Source organism: Psittacula echo (assembly GCF_963264785.1).
Source record: "Psittacula echo genome assembly, chromosome: 6".
In the NCBI taxonomy this organism is placed as follows: domain Eukaryota; kingdom Metazoa; phylum Chordata; class Aves; order Psittaciformes; family Psittacidae; genus Psittacula; species Psittacula echo.
The window spans coordinates 30,225,563-30,247,639 of record NC_137743.1 but is presented as its reverse complement, the minus strand read 5'-3'; the positions used below and the strand labels follow the sequence as shown (position 1 = coordinate 30,247,639).

The 22,077-nt window shown below is 43.3% G+C and overlaps 1 protein-coding gene across 4 annotated transcripts in view; it reads right to left on the bottom strand.

Annotated features, from left to right (window-relative positions):
- KALRN (kalirin RhoGEF kinase) overlaps nucleotides 1-22,077 on the bottom strand; it is a gene marked incomplete at its 5' end in the record, with an annotated part of 522,231 nt that overhangs the window by 346,718 nt on the left and 153,436 nt on the right. For all 4 annotated transcript variants that reach the window (XM_080620947.1, XM_080620949.1, XM_080620948.1 and 1 more), the window contains one exon: nucleotides 9,797-9,871. In XM_080620947.1, coding sequence (XP_080477073.1) covers nucleotides 9,797-9,871 — 75 coding nt within the window. The remainder of the gene's footprint in view (nucleotides 1-9,796; nucleotides 9,872-22,077) is intronic.

The following is a 22,077-nucleotide window of genomic DNA, read 5'->3' as shown; positions in this document are numbered from 1 at the left end:
AATAGTGAGGTACAGAGAGGGGAAGAAATTTAGCCCAGATCCCACAGAAAGTCACTTGAAGACCCAGGAACAGAAATAAGGTTTTCTGTTAGTCTACTGTGTTAGAGCTTCATAGTGCTAAAAGTTAGCAAGTGAAAACATTATAGAAACTCTGCCTCTGGTTGTTAGTAATTCACCCAAAGAGATAATTTAGCCCAAAGTCAGCCATAATCTCAACATCAATTTTACATGCAGTGTCTTCAGAGAACTATCCAGCATATTGTTTTGAAAGAAAATTAAAACAATGGAAGGAAGTAAAGAGTCTCAATTGCTCTAATCAATAGGTCCCATCTCCTGCCTCCCACTGGGCTCACAGACATGGGATGCAATAATCAAACATGTCATTATGTTTGCTAATTACAGTTATTAAATGCTAAAACAAACAGCTGATAATTTCTAATTGTTTTTCAAGGTGGGTTTTCATATGCTTTGTTCTGATTTGGAGAGGCAAGCAGATGGTCTAGTTATTAGAGCTCTGGAAAAAGGAGTCAGAAAAACACATGTTCTTCAGGGCACAGAGTACACAGAGAACAAATATCTAGACATATATGTCTTGCATTCCTCCTTCAAAAATCCTTTGTTGATGGCCTTGCCTGTCAGTGGCTTGCTTGCTGGTTCTTCCCATCTCCTTTTCTTCTAGCCTATACAGAAACCAGAGACGACAAGGCTGCATGGAGACCTCATAGCAGCCTTCCAGTATCTGAAGGGGGCCTACAAGGATGCTGGGGAGGGACTCTTCATTAAGGACCATAGTGATAGGACAAGGGGTAAGAGGTTCAAACTTAAACAGGGGAAGTTTAGATTAGATATAAGGAAGAAGTCCTTTACTGTTAGGGTGGTGAGGCACTGGAATGGGTTGCCCAAGGAAGTTTTAAATGCTCCATCCCTGGCAGTGTTCAGGACCAGGTTGGAGAGAGCCTTGTGTGACATGGTTTAGTGTGAGGTGTCCCTGCCTACGGCAGTGGGCTGGAATTTGATGATCTTAAGGTCTTTTCCAACCCTAACTATTCTGATTCTATGATTTTCTTTCCACTAATCATATGGGGGTACTGCAGTGATGGCACAAGGCATCATGACACATACCACATTAAAAGAAAACACTAAAGAAACCCTCAGAAAACCTGCACAGAAGCAGGGAGCAGAGACCTTCTGACAACCACTTTTCTGTTGGAGCCTGAAATGAAGAGGAAAGAGACTCTAGCCACAAGATCCCTGTCCTGGCAGGGACAGGTATCTGATGCCTCAGCTGGCATTTTAATCCTTCCAGTGGTGGGCTCAAATATTTCTCCCAATGATGTCTCCAACTGCCCACAAGTAAATTTAGATGTTGGCCAACCCAGAGTAGTGTTAATGTGAACACTGTGTACTTCCCAATTTCAAATCCTGAGGCACACCCATCCCTGATAATAAGCAAAAAACTGAAATTCGAGCTTTGTGTAATCCTGTTTAGGACAGGAAATTTTGAGTTTCCTTTAAAGCATCCTTCTTGTATACAACAATGATTTTATTGAGCTCTGTTTTCAAGCAGCATCTCTCCAGTTCTATCAGCCATTCTACCATGATAGTTACCTGCTTACACGTATCTACATTTAAGGGATTCAAGCCCTCTGCTTCCTGCTGCATGCTATAAGCATAAATGCACAAGGACTAACCATAGACACAGGCAAATATCCACACATGTAAAGGCTTTCAAATACCTTGCCTAAGGTCCTGCAACACATCAGCAGTGGAGACAGGAGTAGTACACAGTGTCTCTGGCCTCCATTCAGATTGTCTACTGCAGTTCAAATGAATATGCTGCTTCATCTGACCCCTGCAGATCATAAGCTGATCAATCTTGATGTTGCAGACTCTGCTGAGACCATAAGTGAGTTTCCAGAGGAACTGAAATACTTCTCAAAGGTATTTCAGTCCAAAATACAGTGAAAAAATGAATGATAATGAGGAGAACTAGGAGACAGAATGAGCTCAGATGATGTCAGGCGCCTCAATAAATTGATAAACAATATGCTCTGGATTTCTAAATCTAATTGACAGACTTCCTAGGAAAGCAAAGTATCAAGGAATTGGTATCCAGAGTCTTAAAATTATCTTCCTTTCCCTTCCATAGCTGAAGTGTGAGAGTCTGCTTGCTACCAGATCTCTTGTGAACAGACCTCTATACTAAAAAACCTCCAGCTTCAAGAGGGAACAATATGTTGCAAGGGTCATATATAGGACTATCTGTGTGACCACCTTCAAATTCAACTGGTTCCAAGGAGGTGATTCCAGTGCAACAGTGATGGAAATTTAAGCTCCCACAAGTCCACCTGCAAATTACAGAGCTGCAATGTGGGCACCAAGGCCTGATCCTCCAGTGTGTAGCTCTTTGCAGCGTCCCATAGTCAATTGCTTTAGTCAAATCTGAATGGCCAACATCTGCAGTGTTACACTTATGACTCCAAAACCAAAGCTGTATGCTCCCATCAGAAGATCCCTTGGCAGAGCAGATCAGAAGCTGTAGAGGGGATGCTCAACGTAGCTACTAAGGGTCACATTTCCCACCAAGTAGATTTGTTCTGCAATCACCCAGAGCCACTGCACGGATTTGAAAAGACAACTTGTTGTGGCTTGCAATACGTCTTCACAGATTTATGGAAGTATTTTGGGGTACTTCTTTAATTTTAAATGTTTACTTGCTGCTGCCCCAGCAAAGCAAAACCAAGGACAAGCGAAACTCATAAAAATGAAGGGAGAGCTTATTTGCATGGAAAGCAAGACTTCCAGACGAGAGTCCACAGGCGTCTGGTTTTTCCTCTGGAAGAAGCCAGTTTGCTGTGAAATATCAAGGAAGCACCAATACCCTCCTCTTTAACGCTGACCCTTAACGCACACCTATGCAAACCTCGCTGCCTTTTGCCGCAGCTGCAATTTAGATTTGATCTCACCTCCTCCATTGCAGAAGTATGGGAATAGCTGTATATATTTATCAAACAATACACAGAACAAAATAAACCCCAAATCTTCTAAAACAAAACACCCCACTGCATGCCTTTTTGCTCCTTGTCATGTTTTAACCCCAGTTGGCAACTAAGTACCATGCAGCACTTGCTCACTCTGCAACCAGGACACCCCTGGTGAAGGGAAGGGATCAAAACAGCACATGGAGATGCCAGTCACGCTGCTGATGGCAGCACTGACAAGCATGCCAAACTCATACCACTGGGCATAATGTTAGAAGCTGAACAGAATAAGGAGAAACAAAGAGGCCATATTCACCCTGACCACATATTATTTGTCTTCCTCATTTGGGATAAACACAGAGCAAATGGCAACATCAGAGTTTCTGATGTTCATCAGCCAAGCGAAATATGTGATAAACTGACTTAATATGACTGGCTGTTCAGGTCTGCCACATTCCCAGTAGGTAAATCAAGTAGACTTACAGCTGAGCTAAGTAGAGCTCGACAGCTACAGCCAAGTAGAGGATGGTGAGGCACTGGAACAGGTTGCCCAAATAAGCGGTAAATGCCTCATGCCTGGCAGCGTTTAAGGCCAGACTGGACAGAGCCTTGGGCCACATGGTGTAGTGTGAGGCATCCCTTCGCATGGCAGGGGGGTTGGAAACCAGATGATCTAAAGGTCCTTTCCAACTCAAGCCGTTCTATGATTCTATGATCCTTCAAATTAATGAAAGTTCGGAGGAGAGTTCAAGCTACTGGACTTACATAAGCTATTAGGAAGTCTATTCCCCCTCTGGTTTTAAGAATAACTTCAGCTGACTAAAAACACTGACAGATGAAAATGTCTCTGAAATTGCACATTCCATCAAAGTATTTCCATTTCAAATAGCCTATATTTCCCCCCTCCAAAAAAAAAAAGTATTAAAAGACCCCAACCATTGCTTATACAGAGGATGTCCAGTTGTGAATTTCTGTGCCTCTTGTCACTTAAAATTGATTCCTTAGAAAAAAAACATAAGCCTAAGAACCAAAGTGCTTTCACAGAAATGAAGAAGCTTTCAGAGGTGATGAGTTTCATTAGTGGGATAAAAGAGCACACCTTACTTCACAATGACCAAAATGGTTGATTTTATCAGATTAATTATCTCAGATGCTACAGTCACCTACCTGGGTCCTTGTCTTCATTTATAAGCTCCCAGCCCTGATTTCTATATAAAGACAACTCTCTACTGTCTGCATAAATGAAGACAAGACTTTTGCTGAGATACATATGGATCTCACTGTGTCTTTAAGGAGGAGAAAACCCTGTCAGCTGGAACAGGACAGGATGTATGCAGACCTTCTTGCTTCACAGGCATAGTTCCTTCCTCTTATTGTTATCTTGGAAGTCCCTATCATTAATTAAGAAGCTATACCTATGTGACAGGATGTAGGGACCCATCAACCAGGAGGTGGTCAGAGTGCAGTGTGTTTGGATGACACACTATCAATGACTTGTGATCCCACAAGTTTTGTGGAGTTTTTTTGGACAGAAATTTTGATTGGGTTGATTTTTTCCCCCAGTTTTGTTAGGCACTAGAACCATTCTGCCTTTCCACAAGGCAGCACAGGTTGCAATACTACTCACACATGCTAATTAAGGAAGTACATAAAGGAGAAATCTCCCTGCTCTAAGGAGATATTAGTGGATTTTGGGAAGCTGCTGTGTCCAAGCGCCAGGACAGTAAGTGCTGGCAGTGACTAGACACTCTCCACTGAAATTGTTTAGTTTAGTCCATGGCTACAGTAGAATGTATGGAAAGAAATACAGCAACTGATTCTGCACATTACAGTAAATTAAATCAGAAATCTCAGGAAACATTTTGATTTCTGCTTTAAATTTGGAGTCCCAGTGAGGATATCTAAACACCCCTATAGGTAAAGGCTCTTCTCTGGCCTCAAAAACAGAACACTCTAGTAAAACAAAAGGAAAAAATCAAACAATCAGGAAAAAAAAAAAAAAAGAAAGAAAAAACAAACCCAGCAGGCCCAGACGCCATCAAAAGATCTGGAAACTTCACAGTCTAAACTTCCTAATTTTCTTCTTCAAAGAAAAAACTGAATCAATGCAGCAGCAAATTTTAGATGAAAGCATGATGGCTCAAAACCACTAGGAAAATTCAATAGTCAAGCAATGCTGTGTTTTTCTAATAGCGTATTTCCTCTTTTTGGAATTTCCATTGATTTCAAACTACATCAGGGAATAGTATAAAATGAAAGACATTTTTCTGTAACAGAATATAGAAGAATTGTTGATGCTTCATTTCAAATTTTCATTCCAGAGGAAAAGGAGAATGGAAACTTTTAATTTAAATCAAAACTTTTTGTGCAAATACAAAATGTTTACATCATTCAAAAAGTAAGTATTTTGATTAGTTCTATTCCCAACCCAATACAAATTCCAGCATTTACAAATCAGTGTTTAAGACTCCCTGTAACCTGGATCTGAACTCTTCCAGTGCACAGAAGGTCCCGAGGTTTCATTTCAACCCCTTCATTGAAGAGTGAAGTGCATCCATCACAAAAAGATATAAAAAATGCCCCTGCACATGTGGTCCCATGTATCTGTGGCAGTAAGTGAGCTGTGACCTTTGGGAAGGTCATTGTCTCCCCCTCTGAGCATTCCTCTTTGATTCATCCTGCTGTCCTAAATGCAATAAATCTAAGCAAAGTTGTCCTTTCTTCTGATCTACTTACACTGAAATTCCTCCTTTAAAAGACCTTTTGGGAAATGTCTGTTTTCTCTTCAGGTTCTCAGCCAGGCTCAGATGTCACTGTGACCCAGCTCACGAGGCTGCTCCTGAGACATAGGAGGTTGGGGATGGTGGGCTTTTGAAGGATGGAGATGGCCAAACTGTTACCACATCCACTTCTCTGCCCCATGCTTTTTTTTGGCCAAAGTCCACAGAAAAACCTCCCACTTTGCTGAATGTGTATTGGGACCTCTCCTGCTGCAGCAGCAGCTCACTGGCTTATTACATCCTTAACCTTTTGCTGTAGATTCCTCCGTACTCAACCACTCTCTTAAAAACCTGGCCAGTCTCCTCTGTTGTACTCCTGCCTCGGCAGAGAGCAGACACTACCTGGGTGACAGGCAGGAGCCCACGTGCTGCTGCTCATCTGAGCCCACCAGGGATTGGGAATTACTGGGAAGGATCCTGGGAAACTCTTCTGGGTGGGATGTGGGGAAAGGGGAAATGCTTTCAGTGAGACCCACTGCATTAGTCAACTAACAAGCTTTTCATAGCCTAACTGAATGAAAAGGTCCATGCATGCGAAAGGACCAAGGGACCATCTTCTCTTTCTCCTGAGAGTATCATACACTTTCTCCCATATTGCACAGATCAATAGGAAATCTTTATAAAAATAATCAAGCAGCTGAACAGCATCCCAAGTTAAACCACTCTTCTAAAACAGCATCTGTATTTCCTAGGAAAGATTATAAACCCAGCTTCCAAAATATTTCATCACCTTTCACTGAAAAAAAACTCCACCTAAAATAATCTACAACCTGTTTTATTTCCTCTATTCTGCGCTCATCTCCTTCTCAGAATACAAAAAATCAGCCTCTGGCCTGTAGCTCACTACCTAATGGTTCTCAAAACCATTCCATTGCTGGAAGCAACACAGTGAACCACCCAGGCAAAGCCAAGATTTTATTAGGATTTAGGCAACAAGCAGGTGGCCAAAACCTCCCCCCTGCCAACTCCTTGCTTAATCTGAGTCCACAGGGTCAGCAATGGAAGCAACCAGATGTCGACGGTCAGGATGCACTACGCACCCAACTGCTCAGGCCATCTCTCTGCCTATGAGTGCTGGAATGGGATTTTCAAGTGCTGTTTAAGACACACATACACATGAACTTTGCTTGGGTTCAGTCTAGCTTGTACATGAGATCACTGGAAGAAACCAAGAACCAGTTCCAGGAAAAAATCTCAACATTATCCATTCCTCAACTCTCCTGCAGCGCAGCGATGCGGATGCAGAGCCCTGCGCCTGCTGCTCCCTTGCCAGCTGAGCCAGCCAAGGGGAAGCGCCAGGCACAGGGCCCCAGACGGTATTTAGGCTGGATGAATCCATGCCCAGCTAGTTAGAGCTGTATTTCAACTCCGAAATTAAGTGCACTTCTGAAAGCTTGAGTGCTCCTCTGAGATCACACAGCTCTGCAGGCAGGTCCTGTTGTGCCTGCTCTGAAGCAGGCAGCAGACAGCGTCACTTCCCTGCCTGTTCTGCCCTGCTCTTCTACAGGGTCCAGGTGTGGAGCATCCACAACACTGAAACACAACACACGGTATAGTCCCTGCTTGAAGGAGCTTGTTTGTTCTCTGCAGCTTTCCTCTTGAATCATGGACTAAAAGCCAAGCTGGTGAGCCACAACAGATGAGAAAAGAAACCAACTATACAACAGAGATGTTCAGCTGAGATTTTGTGCATGCTGATAAATTCTGCTGGTGTAAGGAGAACCCCCTAGATAACATTACTGTACTGTTATCGTTAAAATTAACTGTATTATTAAACTCTGAAGAGGACTCAATAAAACTCTCCTTTTCTTCAAGGGAGCCTGATTACAAACACAATGTGCTCTCGCAGCCTGTGCTAGCTACAGAACAAGTTTTTTTTATCTTGCAAAGTCCAGCGATTTGATTTTTCTATTTTGGCAAGAAATTTCTCTTCTGGGCTCAAAGTATACTCTAGGAAGTTATTCCATTTTAATTAAAAAGAAGCTAGCCATCAGCTGAAGTGCTCAAATCCCTTTCTTAATCTGCTTTATTATATGCCAGGGGAAGACTGGCCAGTACTTAAAACTCTGGGCTGGAGGGTGATGCTGAGGCTATTGCAGTAAGACACTAGCAGCTCAGAACATTTTATCTGCAAAGGCTCCTGACAATTGCTGCCCATAGCTGCTGCAACAGCGGAGAGCAGGTGTAAATCCTAAGATCTCTAGCTAGCTAGGTATGTCAATAACAGGCACATTTTGAGCACTTACAAGGCCGGAAGCTGGTGAGTCTACATGGAGCGAGCTGCCCCTTGCTCATGGTGTGAAACTCCAGGGGATCATGCTGGTGTTTCCTGTTTAATGCCACCTATCCCCTCCCCCACCCACCCCTCCCACCCTCCTACCCCCTGCCACAAGACAAGCTTGGCCCAGGACAGCATCTAATGATCTGATGATTTGGTGTGAGATCCTCTGGCTCAGAGCTGAATGCAGGCACCACCAGTGGAAGGGGCTATGTAAACGATCCAGACAGGTTGTCCTTATTAAATACTCCATGAACTACCAAATGATCCTGCAGTCATTTCCATGTGAAGAGACAGCAAGAGCCAAGAACCAAATTTCAGCACAGTCTCTTTGTCGCAAACTACTCAGCAGGTACACTGTATTTTTATTAATACATTCCCATCTTTGGAACAGTGAAAGCCAAAAACCATGTAGAACATTTCAGGGCATTCAGAATGAAACATCAGTGTGAGATAAAGTAGTCCTGCATGCAAGTACAGTTGAGATAGTCTTGGGTTTTCACATTAGGCTTTTGGTCTCTTACAAACTTCCCTCAAAGTCCTGGATCTTCACATCATGAGTCAGAAGGTATAGGGTTTATAGAGCCACAAACAGCTTGCTCAAGTCACTGTAGGACTCGTGATCCCTGGACCATTTAACTGTTGCTACATGGGAAGACATCACACACCAACCATTAGTGAAGGCAAAAGGTTCTCCTGCCCAGCAAGACATCTCCATGGCTCAGGAGGGTGACACGCCTCATCCTCACAAGCCCAGCTCCAGCACCTGGGAGGAAGAATCCAAGCACCTAACAGCCTCGCTGCTACTCCCCTATGCAATCAGCATTACTGAGAAGATGAAGGAAACAGAAAGCAAAGACTGCAAACAAGAAGGGCAGCTATTACTGATTCGGATTTTCTCATTGCAACAGGGAAGAATACCAAAAGCAGCCTTAATGGTCTGCAATCATCAGAAACACTGGCCCTATGTGTCTGTGGTTTTATAAATGCCCCAGTTTTATGCTGCCCTGGTTTTATAATATCCTGGTTTTATGCTGTCAATTTAAGTGACTTCATTGAAGATTAGGATCGCTTCAGACTTTCTCTTCCCCCTCTCCCTGACAAGTTGTAATTCACACCAGAAACAATGTCATCCAAACCATTCTCAAAGACATTTCCATATTGTCTAGTCCTCATCCACCCCCAGGTCCTTGAGATCTGTCTCCTAAGTGAAGGCTGTAAATCTTTTTACGGGATGGCAGGAGATCTTTGAGCATCTGAGTTATTACGTAAATGCAACTGAATGGTACTTTTAACTGCAAGTTGATTGGGATTGAAAATGAAACACCAGTGATTTACAGGTCTGAGCACTTCCTACAAACGGGAATTATTGATATTCACTGACCTTGAACCCAAAGCAGGATCCTTTGATCTTTGATCTTTGATCTTTGAAAGCTGAAGCAGCATAGGTCTGGGCTGGAGCTAAGAAGCTGCATTTCATCCCACCCATGCTGCCCACTTACCTGTGGGTAACAGCCCCACTGCCTGTTTCTCAGAATCTGAAGAAAATCAACACGGGCTAGTTTCCAACACTGTGAGTCTTACTGGATAGCCCTGTTCTACATACAGCCCTCTTCTTAGCAGAAGAGCTAATTTAAGTATACCAAGTCCAAACATGAATGAAACTGTTCCCTTGTGACTCTGAAGCACCATAAGAACCAGGACATGGCAGATGGTGCTCATGTTAGGCTGCAGGGATCCAGCAAAGATGTGCTCACCTGACACGAAGGCCACTTTCTCCTTCAGTATAGGAAGAACATCGGCAGCTTTTAAACCATCATTTCGAAAAGAACCTACAAAACAAGAAAACAGGAAAGCTACATTAGGTGAGAGCATATCCTTGTTCCCAGCTTCATGGACACTCCATGTTTCTTGAAATCGGGCTGGAGAAAGTCTATAAATCACATAAAAGCACCAAGAAACAGACTCCAATGTCCGATGCACAAGAAGTATTAGCATAAATATTGATGGTTGTAGAAAGAAAATACAGAGAATCAGCTCATCACTTTATTTTTCAGAAGTTCTCAAAGGTTAACAAATTTTTCACCAAGTAAGCAGGTTTAGCCCCACTGCCGGTTTCACAGACCATACTATCAAGCCTGGGAGATGCCCAGCCTGCAGATCCAGCCAAGAGCCTTCTCCCTTCACTGTTTTGAACACAGTCCAGGAAAAATTGTGGGGAATGTTATAGCACATACATACCCATTTAGCATCAGCCCTTGAGGCAGATTTGCACAGAGACTGGCTTAACAAAGGCTCTTCCCCTTCCTTTCCTCTTTACACAGCACAGCTGGAAATGGAAGGGCTCAAGGTGGGGAACACACTCAAAGGAAGGACATGCTTACGAGCCAGTCAAAGTCTCCTCTGGGTAAGGGGTGTTTTGAAGCCACAGCACATCCTTATGTAATGCATGCTGTTTGATTACATGTTAAATATACCTGCACAGGCCATTTACCTTCCCTGCAGTGCCACATTATTTCATGTCTCCTGAAAGTTCACCAAAGAAATTCCAGATTTTTACTCTCCTGGAAGCCTTAGGAAAAGAACTGCCAGTGGTTTCAGCCACCAGCAGCATCTTTCTGCTTTGCAGAAGACCAGCAGTAACGGATCACTCCTCAACAAGCCAGACACTGCTATTCCATCAGCACTATTACAAAACAAAAGGTGGATTTGAAGAATATCTTTGAATTGCTCTGAAAAATAACTCATCCATCACTGGGTAGTGAATACCCATTATGACAAGTGATCTTCAATATGGCCTTAAATCTATTCCAACTTATCAAAGAGTCGAACATATTTGAAACCCCATGTTTTTACTTTCTACCTTTCACAGGAAGGCAGTAACCACCATTCTTCAAGGATGGTACCAGGGCAAGAGAGTCTGCTCACTAAGCAGCTTTCTTGACTGGCTAGAAACAAGGCAACGTTGTTCTGGCCACCATGTCTTTCTTGCTGAACACAGCAGATGACACCTGACCATCTGGGTCTGAAAATGGGAATGGAAATAAAAGCTTTCCCTATATATTGTCATATATCTCTTGCCTCATGCAGCCTTTAAAGGTACCATGATTTGATCAATGAAGAGGAACTTTTCACAAGGGCACGTAGTAATAGGACAAGGGAGAATGGCTTTATACTGAAAAAGGGTAGATTTAGATAGACATTAGGAAGGAATTCTTTACTATTAAGGTAGTGAGTTCTGGAACAGTTTGCTCAGAGAAGCTGTGGATGTTCCATCCATGGAATTGTTCAAGCCAGGCTGGACAGGGCTTTGAGCAACCTGGTCTAGTGGAAGGTGTCCCTGCCTATGGCAGGAGGGTTGGAACTTTAAAGTCACTTCCAACCCAAACCATTCTATGATTCTGTGATGCATGCACACATATGGAGCAGATGGGATGAAGACCCTTAACAGCCATTTTCACCTGCAGCTGAACCTGTGTCACCTCTGCAACACTCAGCTCCAGAAGATGAGCAAACTCATCAGCTAAGCCTACACTCATTAAAATCAGCACAGAAAGGAGTGAGGTAATTCAATTCAAGGCCAAGACCAATGTAACTACAATCTGAACAGGCATTAGAGCACAATCTCGAGAGATCCCTAAAGAGTGCTTTGTGTCAGTAAAGTGTTTGAGGACCAGGGAAACTAGTCCTGGTTGCTGAACTCCTTCTGTGTTACAGTAACCAGGACTTCTGGCACTCTGTATTAAATATACGAGACTTGCTATTAACCTATCCTCTTAACAAGAATAATGTCTCAGATCCCAGGCTGTGGCTAGCTTTCACATCAAACGGAGGAACCGTTCAGCCACAGGCAACGTTTGGAATATAAGAAGCTTTGTATATAAGCATCTCATCCAACCATGAAGCAAACAAGAACAGCCAGCGTGCTAGACACATCACGATGGCTCCAAGACACTGGAGTACTGGGCCAAATTTCTCCAGCTGCAAGATCGCCAGTGTCAGTGTAAGCTGAGTTTTGGCCAATATTTGTTAAATTTGTCAGGGAAACAGCAAAGTCAATTCTTAGGCACTTAACTATGTAGCAGACATTGTACAACTGAAGTCTAGTCAACAAAAAAAAAAAAATTAGTGGTTTTGGTATATGTATATGTAAACCACACAGTAAGGACTTCTCAGCAAGAAGCACTATACTGAGGGCTGAAAGACAATTTCAGACGCTCTCCCACAAGGAAGAATTGCATCTCATCAAGGTAATATGCATGGAGACCAGGAGAAAAATGTATAACTTTTAAAGAGGGTCATCTCCTGAGCTGCAGCAGGACAGGATGCAAGCAAAGGGCTTGCACAGGAGAGGCAAAGGAAGATACAAATGGGGGCAGCGCTGCCAGCAGGTTTTTTTCCCTTCCTCAGTATCCTCCAGTACAGGCCAGACACACTGTGAAATGACGAACAAATCAGAAAGCTGGGAGGCCATCCTAGAGCCAGGAAATCAACAAAAATTGACGAGAGATGCAAAACTGCCCTCAGGATGAGGGAGGAAACTCCTGAAGGTGGGTCAGTGCTTAAAGCACTTTAAACCCTTGCCCTGAGTGATGTATGGGCTCATGCAAGTAGCATCTTATGACCCAGAGCTGAGGCCATGACCACTGCTTTCAGAGGTCACTCCAGCTTCTGATAAAATCTTCACACTAGCAGCTACACCTCAGAGCATGCTCTCAGGTTTTCCAGCAAGGGCTCAGGGAAGGGATGCATAAATGGAAAAGCAATGGCTTTAATGAGGGCTCCAAAAGCAATATCAAATCTGTTTCCAGGAGGGCCCAGAGCAGTAATGATGCATTCCCCAGTTCATAAGTTATTATAAGCATACCCCAATAATGCTCATTTTCGTCCTATTCCCCAGCTGTTTCTAATACATTTGTTTTGCTTGTTTGCATGCTGGACCCGAAGCCATGTCTGCATAGCACCATCTAATTTTTGCTGCAGAGCCCTGGGTATACAACCACCTAGCCAGTTTGTTACTAGATGATGACAAAGGCTGTGCTTTGTATCCTGCCCTACACTTTTCTCTTACCTCTGTAAGACACAAGCCCTTCTGCAGCAGGAGTACACAGAAACGGTGGATGAAGGAAGAGAGGGATGGACACTGAACCATGCTGCCCACTGTCCATGCACTTGTTTTCTGCCTCACCATCATCATAAGCATGGGACTACCCAACAGTGCCCCTCTTGCCCTTCTACCTGCAAGTCTCACCATGGTCTTCAAAGAAGCTTGAGCATTGCAATTGCTGACATGGTTCCATGTCCCAGCTACCCTGCAGCCCCTCACACCTTTATCATGCCCTGGCTTAATGTGCTATCCACCTACCAGGATGCTATGACTATCCACAAATTTTTATTACTCCAGTGGCACAAGAAAAACACACCATGCCTGCTGGAGCAGTTGACAGAATGAGGTACTCCTGTTAACTTGTAAGCACTGAAATATTAAAACAGTGGATCCTCCACATGGCTGAGTCACGTTTCAGGGCAGAGCAGTGTCACACATGCACAGCCTGTCTCCCAGCAGGGATTCCCTGCATGGCAAAAGCAACTCACAGTTTTAGGTGAGATGCTATAATGAGAAGCCAGCTGGGTGAAAAGGGAAGCTTAAAGCATGTGTCCGTGTTGAATGCAGCAAACCTGGAGCTGAGAAAATTCCTTTTTCCCCATACAAATGCCCCAGGTAGCCTAGGGAGCTAACTGCTGCTGATGTGGAGGTCAGCAGCTCAAGGGGCTTCTCAAGCAGGTTACAGATCTGTGAACAGCAAACAGCTCCAGGGAACTGTAAAGATTAATAAAATAAGCAAGAGGTTTGGAAAGAATATCAGCCTACAGAGTTTGAACTGAAAGCCAAACTCCAACTCTTGGAGTGAAACAGAAATTATCCCTGGAGAGAGCCCTGTGGGCTTTAGGATTTCTTTCACTCAGCAGAGAGCAGGGCCTCTGTTGGAGATCCTGTCTTAGGCTAGATGAACCAAGGGTCTGCTCCAGAGTGGCTTTTCCTAGAAAAGCTTCAGATCTAATAGGAAAAATGCAGCTCTTGGCTTTGAATAAAGATCAGCTGCTGGAAATATGGAAATACTTTCTATACTTAAAAAAGTATGCGTAGGCAAGAAGAAGGCCTCCTGTCAGAGCACTGCATGGGGCTTAATCACTTGGCTCCTGATGCCTTCAGCAGGATTTGTTCATCCCAAGTCCCATGCAATGTTTCAGGAAAGGCAGCCCACATTCTCTTAGCTCTCAGAACAGCTTTGACTATTTAAAAACTTCAGCACGAAGTTTCTTTAACCAAACAAAACTGAACTCCTTGGGCTAAACCCACCCCTCAAGGAACTGTACTAGAGTCCAGGAGGCAACAGTTGCATTAATCTGGTCCATATTCTTTCTTCCCCCCTCAGTAAAGGCCTCTCTTGTACTCCTCTGCCTCTCCAGTTTTTGGAGCAGTTATCTTCTAGGTTTATCATAGCCTTCTTGGCTTCCTACCTCTTCTTTTTCCTCTCAAATTCTCAGTGGATTTTATTTGTGTTTGCAGTGAAAGCCAAGTGCATCTTGGCTTTCTACAACATACAAACAGAAGGGACGTCTGATGTGAGCAGAGAAAGGCAGAACAAAGGAAACTTTATTATTCCCATCGTAGCCTTTGCAAACTGAGTCACAGAAAGATTGACTTGTCCAGTGTCAGACAGAAAGTTTGTGCAGAGCTGAACCCTCATTTCCCCAATGCTTTCCCAGTGCTTTTCACATACAACCATCCCTTTGTCTTCTGGCAGAATATAATCCTCCGTTTTTTTCTCTTTACACTTCTTGCTTCCTCTGCCTGCCCCTCTCTCCCCATTATTCTTTCTTTGTGCATTTCTGCCTCAAATATTTACTTTGTGTGTGTGCTAAACCCTCTTTAACCCCTTTCTCCCTCTCCTGCACACTACTGTCTGTCCCTGAAGGGCTGTGAGATTTTCTAGATGGATTTCTCTGATTTTCTACAAGCAATGGAGAGGAGCTTAGCCAACGGCTGCCGGGGCCTTTGCCGCTGGGATTTTGCTGGCTGAGGCTTATTGATTCAGAGGCAGAGAGGCCACAGCATGGCATGAGCATTTGGTAGAATAGAAGCAACATGTGTTCTGGACTAGTATTTTAGCACCATCTGGCAAAGATAAATGGGGTTAGACACTCTGCATCTGCAAATCGCTCCTCTACGAACAACAGCGTGATCCCTGATACAAAGAAAGGAGACTTTAATGCCCTGAGCCTCCCAGGAGCCTGTAAAGCTCTCCTGTCACACTTCCCCATTGCAGGCAACAGAAGAGCCAGTTTTGACTTCACAGACGAAGGAAGGAAGGATTGCATTGAACTGAATCTAAAGGTAGCATCTGCCAGAAAAAACAGAAAATTAATCTGTAAATTTCATTACCAACTATCACTGAAAATTAACCCAGAGCTATATGTTTAACTAACAAAGCTTATTACTCTTCTTAATGTGAATTACAGACCCATGCCATGGCCTCAAAAGTTGCAAGAATCATGGACACTGAATAGATGGTCTGCACAGCACCACATGCCTATCACCTTATCCCAGCTGAGACAAAAATTATATTCATTACATTGCTGCATTTATTCTAAAATTAAAAGATGAATGTTGTTGTTGTATTATATGTGTAATATATTATATTATATGTGTAATATTATATGTGTAATACTTAGGGTCAGTCCAGGACTAATATTATTTTCTCTGTGTTTCCTTATCCTGTCCTTCCTTTTATTAATTATACACCACTACTGCTTGCTGCAATAACTTTCTGGCCACAGCTACTGGGTGGCAATACTACAGGCTACCTCCACTTCCAAGTTTTGCCAGTGCTTGTCAGAGGTCCAACTGCTTTTCAACTGCTTTTTATATGGACAGGTCGGTCCCTCTGATTTCCCACTGCTTAAATCCCTGCACAGCCCACTTCCCTCCCCTGCTTGTAACACAAGAAAGGCAGGGCTGGGGTTTGGGGGAGTTTGCTAATTGCTGAGATAGATTGTTATTCCTTCCACGAGGTACTTGGCAGCATTGAGCCTCCCAGCACAGCCTTTGAATGTCCACACATTTAAACAGTAGCCTCAGCTTGAAAGCATGCCAAAAAAATAAGCAAGGCTTCAAGAAAGATACAGCCGCTTGCACTAAGCATGAGAATTCATTAGCCTCTGCGCACATGTGGCCTCGAATAAGCTGTGTTCAGCATCTGAAGACTAAAACACTGCATCCTGTGCATCCCACCTAAGCCAGCAGCCAGGCTTTGCCTTTTCATACATGCCATAAAACCATTCAAAGTGTCAGAAGGATACCGAATGAATGAACAATCTGAGGCAAAGGCTCTGCCTCATCTCCATCCATGGGGAATTCTATTTGTTCCATTTTAAACATACACTAATAGAGATGCTAAGAGAATGCAATGACTGTGAGTCAATCTTTTACGCATTTGCTTTCTGTTTCCATCAGGACTTTGGAATCAGGCTGAGATCTTTCAGTTCTTACCCTTAGAAAAATAATTAGACATTATAGGTAGCCCTGTGGATAGAACATCTGATTGCCAGTCAAAAGACTTGGCTCTATTTGTGGTTCAGCTCCTAAATTGCCTTGTGATCCTGAACAAGCTGTTTTAACTGTGCTAGATCTTGGTTTTCTTCTCTAGAGAATGAAAATAATGACTGCCCACATTAGTAAAGCACAGTCAGCTTCATAGACCTCAAAAGCAACTTACGTACATGAATTAATTTTGTCTCAAAAAACCTTTCTGAGGCAGGGAACTGTTGCAGTGTGCTTTTATAGATAGGCAGAAATGAGGCCTTGACAGTAAGAAAGACTTGCTCTGGTGATCACAGATTTTTTGGGAAGGGAGATGTTAAAAGAATTGGAAAAATTAGGTCATCTGAGACAAAATCTGGTGCTTTATTTCTTAAGTGTGCAAGGCATGGATGTGCTGCCCCAGAGGGAGATGAGTGTATTCAGCATGTATTCAGCACCTTAAGATTCTTGTCATTAAGTGTCTTGTAGATTGCACTACACATCAGCGACAGTTCAGATGCACCAGTCTTTTGTGGTGTTAATAAAGAGCTACAGGCCACATTCTAAGTATGGCCATGGTTTCTACTCAAGCCCAGTGTGCAAGAATATCTTCTATTAATTTCAGTCCCCTCCTAATTACAATTGGATTCCTTATGGAAACATTCCTCAGAAGCTTGTAATCCTGTAAAATGTTTAGACCTGTTAATGGGTTCCTGCAAGAAGGATGCAAGTCCTCTGTCAGGTTCTAGAGGTTGGGTACCCAGGGTCTCATCCTTTATTAAATTCTGTAGGTTAGAATAATTTCCTTTAACTGGCAATGGTTTAGTCAACAGGCTTTTTCCGCAGAGCTGCACCAGGGCATCTGGCTGCACCTGTCACGTATTAGTGACGTGCTTAGGGTTTCCCAAAAAGCCTCCCTCCTGGACCCTGGCGGTCCCCAGCTGCCAGTAACTTCTCCAGGACAAAGAAATAAAAAAAAATATCTAATTATGTACAACATTCAGGAGGCACTTTGCTGAAACACCAGCCTTACAAAGGAACCATATGCCAGTGCCTCAAGTGTGCTTTGCAAACATCTGCCTCTCAGGGGGATTTCATGCCAGACAGCAAGAAAGCAACTTTAACTAGAGGCCAATTGAGATCCTTGTCCCAAGGCCTGTGACTTCCCTAAAAAAGAAAAAAAAAAAAAAAAAATAAAATAAAATCCCAAACAAATAAAGCAATAGCATTTTCCCTGTGTTTAAAAACAATCTGTACGTTTTCTCTTTAATGCAGAGCTCTCTTTTTCATTTTTCTGACAGGGTTCAACATGCCTCAGCCAAACAGACACACAGGCTGACAAAGCGCCCACTGCCTTCAGAAAAATCCCTGCACAGGAAGGATGGTTGTGTCTAGTGTGAGTGTCAGAGTGGGTTTTAAGTTAGTAATTTTTGATTGGGGTTCATCCAATATTCAGAAAGTACAGCCTCACTATTAATTAGGCTTATATTTCCATGTCTCACCTCCCCTCAGATCCCATCTAATCAGATTCATTTCTTCCTTTGCTCATCCCCTTTGGTCCCTCTTTCTGTTAGGACTTATGATTTCAGCTTGCAACTCCTGTGTCATCCTGTGAAGCTAATTTAAAAAATTTAGCAAAGTGAAACCCCAAACCTACAACTCAAAGGGGGTTTTCCCTTCCTAAGCACAAATTCCCCACTTAGGGATAAAGCAAGGTCCATGTCCTAAGCTCTTGAAATGAGACAGGCAAGTAAAAACCAGCCCTGCAGAGGGGTAAGAAGTCCTGCTGAGATCACAGAGGCTGTGCCCACCGCTGAGGGTGATGACACAGTTCATCCAAACTAGGCGGTCGCAGGTCTCTGGGTGATGCACGTCCAGACAAAACTAGCAACACCAAGGTAGCAAGAATGGCAGAAGAAAGCATGACAGTTAACATCAGGTGCAGCACATCCCTGCAGCGGTGCAGGAAAGGCTCATGGCCTATGCTGTGATGCTGGGCTGCTCCGACAGCAGACCCCCCCCAGGAGAGCAGGACCTCCTTTCACACCCTACTCTTCTGTCCTTATTTCAGTTTCCTAGGGTCTACTCTGCAAACCAATCTAAAAACAACCTCAGCACACCAACAGGGACTGTGCTTAACCCACCTGCAGCTGACTTCAGATTGCCCAGACCTCTCTAACGAAGCACCGACCTGGAAAGCAGCAGCAGTAGGTCCTCCAAGGGTCTCACAAGGAAACGCTCTGGGTGTAACAGTGGTTGGTTTAACTTCCACAACAACATCCTAAATCTAAACAAAACCAGGGTAAACATTTTACATACATCAGCGGGAGGGGGGAGACAAGACACTCATAGGACTAAATAATTTATCTGCCTCTCGTATGGATGCTGACATTCTTGACACACATTAAACATTAATGAAAATCATTTTATGGATGACTGAATCATGTCAGTCAATGCATAATCTCCTGCTTCCCCACCTGCCACTTTCACCCTCATCTGCGTCCTATCGCAGAGTGCAGCCACTTGTAACTCTGCCTCTGAAAGAGGCTGGACTCCCCAGATGCCAAAGAGCAGAGCAAAAGCACTGAGGGGGCTGAACAGACCATAACAAACACATAGATGAGAACTGACCCCACCGAGTCCTAACCCTGCTGCTGTTAATTGCAGAAACCTGCTGTTTTGTTAATTAGCTAACATTAGATGCTGTAAATCATTTTGGAAAGCAAATTACATCCCTGATTTCTAAAAGCTTCCTAGCCACATTTGCTATTTTTTCCTTCTCTCAATGTATAAATGCCAATTAAATTGCTTCTGTTTAATCTAATGTTAGCCTACACGTATTTTCAGCTGCTCCCTAATGCCAGTACAGTCCCTATGCCCAAATCTCTTTAGCATGCTAGTATAAATGTTTATAGCCCTAAGACTTACTGCTGTAAGAAGCTTGACATTTTTGTGGTAAAAACCCTGCAATATTATTGCAATGTTGAATAGAAAAGGATCACCAGTGGGTTGAAAATGCAGCTTTCCTTTAGTTTGTTCCAGCTAAGGACATATACAAAGAGATAAAAGCCTCACTAACTATCTGGATTTCTTCCCGGACAAGCAGTCCTTAAATTTGCTGAAATGACACCCACCAGAAGGCAGTTACACAAAGCCACTGGGCAGCCTTCAAAGACAAAGGATACATGTTTAATTTCATTTTGCATATCCCATTAGACTGAGACTGGACACCAGATTTACCAGAATATGTTCTTCATCCCAAACATACTTTTCTTTATGGAAGGGGCTAAAACAGGTCTAACAAGATTATCACCTAAACTCGGTGAATTGGCTTCTTTTTTTACTAAGGGGGAGGTCAAAGCTGCACAAGTCACTGGCTACAGGTTAATGAGATCTGACTGATCTCCAGAGGGTGCAAGCTGCTGCTCTATAGATCCCTGACAGCTGGAGTGAAATGACAATCCAACTCATCCTTAAAACACAGGGATGTAGTTTGGGGCCCCTCCTTCCAGCCCACTGCCAGGTTGCAAATGCAGAAGCCACAGACCTGACCTTGTCTTATTTTTTCCTTTCAACAAAGGTGGCAGAAGTACAATATACTGGCGATATTTTTTTTAATTTTGCAGTCTGCATTATAAAATCCTTTTCCCATCACATCTTCCCTTCTTCTGAAGGGATTTTATTGATTGGTGGTTTCCCTCATTTCAGTTTCACTGACAGCACGCTCTGCAAAAACCAGCAGCTCCAGGCATGAGGGAACTGTCACATGCAAAGAGCCAGTAGTAGTCCAAAAGTTCATTAGAAAGGTCTCCGAAAGATAGTGAAATTACACCTTGATCACAGGTGCCCTATTGCAGCCTGTTGTGCCTTACCAGGATGCTGCCACAGGCAGCTGCAGAGCCTCATTTTACTACAATACTGAGAAGCAGACCTTACTCTAAACCGAGCTAAGTAGACAAAAAAAAAAAAATAATTAGCTTCTGTAAATTAGAGATGAGGAGAAAAAACAGCTTCTCCTTTCTTGCACATCTCCTACTGCAGGTGAGATTTCACTCTTATGGCTGCAACAGTTGTGAATTAATCCTGCACACACATCTCATGCAAGGCATCCCTGCTCTCCAACACAAACGTGCAACCACATGCACCTTCTCGTATTCTGATTCCAGCTTTGATGACGAAAGGACAAAAACGTGTCCATGTTTCCAGCCTACAACTCAGCCCAGGGCTTCCATGACCTTTTTCTGAAAACTCCAGCTCTGCTGGTGGAATGACTTGTCCATTATGTTAGTTGTTCAATAACTCTTAGGCACTACCATGCTAACACATCTTTGAATAAATGACAAGTCACAGTCAGAAGTCGATGAAATATTAGGAGCGATGACAAAACACAAATGGCAAATCAACTACACAAAGGAAAAGAAAGAAATGCAGTGATATTTTTCTGCCTGCTTCCAAAGCAAAGACAAAATGAAAGGTGGGCTGGAGAGAACAGATTCATCACACTTTGGCTCCATCATTATAATAATTAATTTATATTAGCAGGTGCACATTAAGAAGATCTGTTTCCACCCCTCTGCCACTACCAGCTGGTGCAACATGCATGTGTCAGTCATCAGAAATAGTAGTTGTGCTGATGCCCCTCACCATCCATCTTCCCTGCCTCCAGCCTGCTTCATTATGGGGTCCAGTCAGCATCACTGGTACAGGACTACACAAACACATCAGGGAGAGCATTTTCTAAAGTGTCTAAAATAGCCAGCTATGGTTGGAGGCAACCAAACACATAATGGCATTTCCTGTATTTCATGGCAACTGAGTGATGGTGGAGCTCAGGTGTCAAGGCCAGGACATCTATAAACCTGCCATTTACAAACTTACGCTGAAAAAGCAGCTATTACTTTCCCATCAGAAGTCTTGTTCCTGTCAAACATAGACTCACAGAATGGTTTGGGATGGAAGGGACCTTAAAGATTGTTTAGTTCCAATATGGGGGGGGGGGGGGGAATATCATGGAAATGTTCATCAGTCCACTGATCTCTGTTTTATACCCCATCCATTGGATCCCACTGCAGGATCTGGCCCAGTGACCATCAGCAGTGTTCAGGGAATTACATGGGACTGAGAGTGCCAGAAAAATATCCCCTTGGTACTGCCTGCTTAAATTTTGTGATCTGATAAAAAAGCAGCCTCTGGAAATACAGCTACCCTCTCTACCACGTTCCTGGGAAGCCCTATCAAATGTTGCAATATCCATTCATAGCAAGGTGTACATTAACTCCAGAAAGTCAAGATACATGACACTGATTAGTAATGCAGGATAAAGTAATAATGACATGCTTGTGAATAAAAGATGCATAGTGAAATATTATGGAAAGAAAGTTACCATGCAGGAGAGGTACAAAATTAAATTTTCCAAGTGGTATACTGGCTTAAATGATACAAACAACCTTTTCA